Here is a 7,500-nt window from a genome sequence, read left to right as displayed (position 1 = left end):
GTAGGACTGCTGGTCAGAAGGTCTTCTTTAACCTTGTAGTACTCCTGGGTCGTAGCTGGGTGTCACAGCAACCTAACAGCCTACCGTTTGAAGGGTGCTGCAGAAACAGACTTCCTGTCCTGCCTCCCAGTAGCACGGCTCTGTCACGCCCCCCGGTGTCCACCTGCTGGTTTATGTTCTCCACGCTGGCACATTTAATAACGCTCAGCCTCCCAACGTCAGAGACCCTCAATGTGCAAAGGATGACGTCATCGTTTCTGGGGGAGAGTGGTGAGACGACGCCAGCGTCTGAGTCCTCTGATTGCAGCCCAGCTGCTCTGTATCGATGATCACGCCGGCGCCCCCAGACGAAGGCCGCGCTGTCTCTGACGCTCCGCGGCCGAGTGGAGAGGCGTGGAGTGGTGGGGCGTGGAGAGGCGTGGAGAGGCGTGGAGAGGCGTGGAGTGGTGTAGTTGTCTGTGTATTTCAGAGTTCAGAGTTCAACTACACTCTGCCTAGCCTCCCCCCTTACCCACACCCCCACAGCCCTCTTACGCACTTACTTATTGTATGTTGTACTTCCTGGCACGTAATATACGCACTTAGGGCCCTATTTTAACGGTCTGAAACTTAAGTGAGAAGCGGCAAGCGCAAGTACCGTTGTGGGCGGTCCTATGGCCATGTCGCTATTTTACCGGCGCGAAAATGACTCTTGCGCCCGGCGCAAATCTAAAAAGGGTTGGTCTGAAGTAGCCTAATTAACCGTAGGTGTGGTTTGGGCGTAACGTGCAATAAAACAATGAGAGTGCCAGCTCCCATCCCCTTTAAGAGCCATGAGCGCATTTGAATCTGACGAGTTGATATTTTGACAGCTCGTCTGCAGTCTCCGATGAGACAGATGCACATGAATTTCAAACTTCAAATGGCTCAGTTTATGGACAAATAATATGGCCTAATTCACACATGGAATAATTCATTCATTATTTTTAACACTCACTCGCGGTAAAACAATGCTTTCTCACGATTAAATACTCATCAATCCTAAAAGTTATGGGCATGTACACGATGTCTGTGTCAAGAAAATATGTGTTTGCTGTACGGTGTTTGCAGATGCATTGATTTAAAAGTACTTATTACCGCTGTATCAGCTGTTCTTTCCCAAATAATTTACCAAGAATGTGTGGCTAGGCAGATGAGAGAGCAAAGTGTATGCCCAAGGTGCAGAAGCAACATTATGCATGCGCCCTTAAAATAGCATCTGAACAACGCGCCACTGACTTTAAATCAGGTATTTCCTGGTTTGTGGCGCAAGTGATTTCTGAAACTGCAAGATAGCACCAGGGAACGTTTGCGCCGGAAACACGCCTCCTCCTTTCGCCGAGCCGCCCCTTGGGGCGCAAGATCATTCCCTAATTTACTGACGCGTGGCGCAGGAGGGAAAAGAACGCTCTGCGCCAGTTGCAAACTAGCAACGACACATGCGCCAGTGATTAAGTCAATTGCGCCGGATGCAAGATAGGGCCCTTAATGCACGCACTTACTGTATGTTGTACTTCCTGGCACTTAATGCACGCACTTACTGTATGTTGTACTTCCTGGCACTTAATGTATGCACTTATGTGTGTTCGTACGTCATGGTACTTACAAATAGTACTGTGTAGCATCTTATCCTTGCTATCTTTGTTGTTTACGGGGAATGGGTTAACCTAGCAATAGTTAGTGATTGGCACTTGGTTCTATGAAAATCCTTACTGTACCCACAGCAATATATTGTTGCTTGCCTTCCTTCTGACAAATGGACTTATTGTACGTCGCTTTTGAAAAAGGCTAAATGCCGTGTATGTAAATGTGAATATAGGTGTGTCTTTGCCGGTTGTAATGTCCCACCTTAGCTGTGGAACCATCTCCTAGTGCCTCTACTGCCAAACCTCAACCAGACTCAGGGGGGTCGCTGCTCAGCCACAAGAACCCGTCCTGAGGCTGGCTGTGGACTCCTGTCTCTGGCGTCTTCAGCGTTGAATCCCAGGGTCGCAAATCCCGTCGTGGAGGCGCGGGCTTCTGGAGCCGTTAAGTCTGTGCCATCGAGCCTTTAGGAGTCACGTTCCCCGTAATGTGGCAGTGCTGCGTGGTAAAGCTCCCCTCACTCTCTGTACCACTTCTGAACCTGAGGTCGCTGGTTTGAACCCCATCACAAATACATTCAGTCCTCGCGCCAGGCAGTGCTATATTTCCAGTCAAAGTGTTTTATTCAAAAGTCAAATGCGCAGTATAACATGGTCATTAAAGACGGTGGAATGAAAGGGTCAGCCGCGCAATAAAACATTTTTCATATGCGTATGCATCTATCCCTAATAACTCATACTCATTATTATTATTAAACTCCTCTCCCTTACACAACGGTTGGCCTTGTTCCCCCGGTCAGCCGTCCTGATCCTAAACAGAACCTGAGCGCGGAACATAGAACCAAGATGGCCGCTCGGTGACTAAGGCCCAGGTAGTCGACACGCAGGATTCACAGTAACTCTACTGCTGCTCACCAAGCCTCAACTCTCCAACACAGCCAAGACCTGTGTCCTCCTCCTCACTGCCTGGATAATCACTCCTACCGACCACCGGGAACAGATTAGCTTTTAACTGGAAAGTCTTTGTTCTTCCCGTGGCTTTCTCTGGGAGGCTTGGCAGCGAGTTGTTGGTATTTAAATCTAACGGTGTTTAGCGCTGCGTGAGCCTAATGAGAACGAGGGCCGCCTTCCTCCTGACTTTTGCTACGATTTCCCTGCCAGCCAATGGCGTGACAGTTCCACGCGGATCCATGGAAACCACCCCGTTTTCTAAATACCAAAATGTTTAGCGGCGTGGCGGCGTTATTTTAATATCGCCGTATTCCTACGCCTGTTGGGGGGGCGTGTGTGCGCGGGCGCCCCCCCACTGAGCATTAGCAGCCAGCAGAGACAATAAGTACTGGTGGAGACGTGGAGCAGTACTCTCAGCTCACTCAACCACAACACCGAGAACGGCAAGTTTGCGGCAGCGTTAACGAGGCAGAGTTTTAGCGGTGAAGTCAGGCTGATGTAATGCAGCATTATTAATAGAATCGGCCGAGAGATGGGAAGAGGCTCCTTCTCACTCTGCTATTGCACTGATTCGCTGGATTATATGTGTGTGTGTGTGTGTGTGTGTGTGTGTGTGTGTGTGTGTGTGTGTGTGTGTGTGTGTGTGTGTGTGTGTGTGTGTGTGTGTGTGTGTGTGTGTGTGTGTGTGTGTGTGTGTGTGTGTAGGTTGAATATTCCCAAGTATAATAGAGTACAATCTCGTCTAAATACTGAAATGAGTAGGAAGCAAAGAAGAGTTGATGTGATATGTGGGGGGGGGATATATGAGATAGAGTGAGGGTTGGGGGGGAGGGGGAGAGAGCAATGGAAGGGGGGGAGGGAAGAGAGTGAGAGCGTTAGAGATGAGATGGATGAGGGAGATATGGGAGGGGGAGAGATGAGAGAGGGAGAGACAGAGAAGGAAGAGGGAGAGATGAGAGAGAAAAATAAAGTGATGAGAAGGATGAGAGAGATGGGAGGGGGAGAGATGAGAGAGAGAGAAAGAGAGAGAGAGAGAGAGAGAGAGAGGGAGAGAGAGAGAGAGAGAGAGAGAGAGAGAGGGAGAGAGAGAGAGAGAGAGAGAGAGAGAGAGAGAGAGAGAGAGAGAGAGAGAGAGAGAGAGAGAGAGAGTAAAGCTGGAGCGGAGGCGGCTTTGGGGATTCCTAATTGATTTCAGAGGGAGAGGGAGAGGAGGGGGGAGGGAGAGGAGGGGGGAGGGAGAGGAGGGGGGGAGGGGGCGTAGAGTGGAAGAGGGAGAGAAGGGGAGGAGGGGGGGGAGGAGGGGAGGGGGGAGAGATGAGGGGGAATGCTCCATGGCGAATATGAGTGGTGGGGTGGGGGGTTAATTATTAATGACAGAATGTGAAGATAAAACATAGGGACAACAAGACACTTTTACATAATAGTGCAGCAGTATCATTGCCTTCTCTGCTCTCTCGCTCTCCATCTCTCTCTCCATGCACTCCTCACTCCTCCCTCCTCTCTTCCTCTGCCGCTTCACCCGCTCTCTCTCTCCCTCTCCCACAAACTATCCATCTCATCTCCCTCCCTCTCTCTCTCTCTCTCTCCATATCCCCCCCCCTCCTCGTCTCCCCCCCTCCACCACCAGTCACCGCTGGGTCCCTCCGTTTGGCTCGTGACCGCCGTGTCTTGTCGTCGCGTTCTCATTTATTCATTTTGCTCCGAGGTCAGTGCGTTCTGCAACACGGTGTTTACAGAGACTTTAGCGGGTCTGTGGGACGCAGCAGGCGTTCTTCCTATGTGCTGCTCCTCTTCCTCCTCTTCCTCCTCTTCCTCCTCCCTCCACAACGTATGCATTATTTAAGATATTCACTCCAGCCTTCCACGGCTGCTCACTAAAAAAGTGTGTCAGAGGAAGAGGAGGAGAGCACTCAATTTGAGGGAGAGATGGAGCGATAGCGAGAGAGTGGTTTTTCGCTTCCTCTTGGAAATGGCCTTTTCCATCCTGCCTATATATACAGTATGTATATACTGTGTGTACATGTATACATTATTTATATTTATACTGTGTATATACATCAATGTCTGCAGTCTGTGGGTTGTCATCCTACAGCACGATGCCCTCTCTGCTCATTAATGTTGTGAGGTGAGGTGATATACCCCCACATACACACGCACACATACAAACACACTCACACACACACACACACACACGCAGACACATGCACGCACGCACACACGCACACACACACGCGCGCACACACACACACACAAACTCCCACACACACACACGCATGCACACACCTTCACAGGCACCCTCACACACTCGCACACACACACACCTCTTATGTAAAGCGCTCAGGGAGTAGCGTGCCCGTAACAGCCCTTTATAAAAGCAATGAAGGGTTCCTAATGTCCGTAGGAAGCCTCCAGAAGTCACGTTTGGTTGAGGGCAGATTAGCTCACATCCATGATCGACTTTGAACCCATTAGTAATCTACTTCCTGCCGCCACTTGTTCATTCAAACGGCGTCCGTCTGCAGCGCATTCAGCACCTCCTCCTGGGGGAGGCTCCTCCTCCCGGGGGAGGCACCTCCTCTGAGCCCTCCTCATGGCTCCTCCCCTCCTCAGGCTCCTCCCCTCCTCATGGCTCCTCCTCATGGCTCCTTCCCTCCCATGGTTCCTCCTCATGGCTCCTTCCCTCCTCCTCCTCCCCTCCTTCCTCCAGTGGTCTTGGGGTGTCAGGGTGTCAGGGAGAGGGTTAGGGGTGTGGGTTTGTGAGGCCCAGGTGGAGTCCCTCTGAAGGGCTTTACTGATCAGATCACCAAGCGAGGGCCGGTGGTTAGGAAACACTTATTATCGTGATGATCTCGGGGGAATCACACCACATCCATAAATATGACATTGTGCTACAACAATTTATTTTTCCCTTCTCGCCGAGAGTTCCAACCTCACTCTAATCATTTTAAGGGAATATCTCCTCTGCCTAATGAAGTTAGAGGATAAAACCGGGGATCTCATGACGATACACCACGGAAATTAGATAAATAAGATTGAATTATGCTCAGCCGTACTTGAGTTACATTCATAACCTGAGTGAAGGTGAGAACTGAACGATCTAGTAGATAAGCTTCCTCTGGGCTGAAAGCCCACCAGTAGATAGCCTTCATCTCTGTGTCTGAATGTCTGCTCCTCTTGAGTAAGATTCAGGGACTGACTTACTCTTTGAGTAGCTTAACTGACTACGGTTTTGTCGTTTCCTAAGAATGTTATTGCCCAGAAGATCCTGAATTGTAGCGTACACTTGACCAATTAACACTTTGACTTTGACCTGAAGGCGAATGACTCAACACTCACCTGTAGATAACACCTGGGTCTGAAGGGCTATCACTCTGGAGCTACGCATAAACTGAACCAGTAGATAACATCCAGGGTCTCATAGCTAAACATCTAATAACTCATAGCTTATTCAGCTTTATTACAAGATGGTAACATAGCAAACATATAAGCTTTACAGTCCTTGTCGACCCTAGATGTCTTCAGGGTCTGTGAAGCTTCTGCTCCTCTAGAGGTACAGACTGAGTGAGGTGAAGGTCTAACCCAGACGATAACGATCCTCTGGGACTGAACCAGTAGATAACGTTCTACTGAACCAGTAGATAACGTTCCTCTGGGACTGAACCAGTAGATAACGTTCTACTGAACCAGTAGATAACGTTCTTCTGTAACTGAACCAGTAGATAACGTTCTACTGAACCAGTAGATAACGTTCCTCTGGGACTGAACCAGTAGATAACGTTCTACTGAACCAGTAGATAACGTTCCCTCTGGGACTGAAACCAGTAGATAACGTTCTACTGAACCAGTAGATAACGTTCTTCTGTAACTGAACCAGTAGATAACGTTCTACTGAACCAGTAGATAACGTCCTACTGAACCAGTAGATAACGTTCCTCTGGGACTGAACCAGTAGATAACGTTCTACTGAACCAGTAGATAACGTTCTTCTGTAACTGAACCAGTAGATACGTTCTACTGAACCAGTAGATAACGTTCCTCTGGGACTGAACCAGTAGATAACGTTCTACTGAACCAGTAGATAACGTTCTTCTGTAACTGAACCAGTAGATAACGTTCTACTGAACCAGTAGATAACGTTCCTCTGGGGCTGAACCAGTAGATAACGTTCTACTGAACCAGTAGATATACGTTCTTTTGGGACTGAACCAGTAGATAACGTTCCTCTGGGACTGAACCAGTAGATAACGTTCTTTTGGGACAACCAGTAGATAACGCTCCTCTCTGTTCCGCAGGTCTGTTCCAGAGAGCGATCGCCCAGAGCGGCTCTGCCATCTCCTCGTGGTCGGTGAACTAACCGGCCCATCATGTACACCAAGATCCTGGCCCGCAAGGTGGGCTGCAACCTGGGGGAGATGGCGGACCTGGTGGAGTGCCTGAGGAAGAAGAGCTTCAGGGAGCTGGTGGACCAGGACATCCAGCCCGCCCGTTACCACATCGCCTTCGGCCCCGTGGTGGACGGGGACGTGGTCCCGGACGACCCCGAGATCCTCATGCAGCAGGTGGGCTTCCGCCGTTCACTCGTTCATTTAGTCACCCCTTTCATCACTCCATCCAGCCGTTCACTCGTTCATTTAGTCACCCCTTCATCACTCCATCCAGCCGTTCACTCGTTCATTTAGTCACCCCTTCATCACTCCATCCAGCCGTTCACTCGTTCATTTAGTCACCCCTTCATCACTCCATCCAGCCGTTCACTCGTTCATTTAGTCAGCCCTTCATCACTCCATCCAGCCGTTCACTCGTTCATTTAGTCAGCCCTGCATCACACTGTCAAGCCGTTCACTCGTTCATTTAGTCACCCCTTCATCACTCCATCCAGCCGTTCACTCGTTCATTTAGTCAGCCCTGCATCACACTGTCAAGCCGTTCACTCGTTCATTTAGTCACC

General features: G+C 49.8%; 1 protein-coding gene across 1 annotated transcript in view; it reads left to right on the top strand.

Moving 5' to 3' along the window:
• The window catches only part of LOC132461454 (neuroligin-2-like), a 12,276-nt gene extending 5,160 nt beyond the window's left edge, over window positions 1–7,116 (top strand). The window contains exon 3 of the mRNA XM_060056542.1: window positions 6,845–7,116. Within this exon, the coding sequence (XP_059912525.1) occupies window positions 6,845–6,906 (62 nt within the window). The 3' untranslated portion in view covers window positions 6,907–7,116. The remainder of the gene's footprint in view (window positions 1–6,844) is intronic.
• The last annotated feature ends 384 nt before the right edge of the window (window positions 7,117–7,500 follow it).

The sequence above is a fragment of the Gadus macrocephalus genome, chromosome 7 (genome assembly GCF_031168955.1).
Source record: "Gadus macrocephalus chromosome 7, ASM3116895v1".
Classification (NCBI taxonomy): Eukaryota; Metazoa; Chordata; class Actinopteri; order Gadiformes; family Gadidae; genus Gadus; species Gadus macrocephalus.
This window is presented reverse-complemented; position numbering and strand designations above follow the sequence as displayed.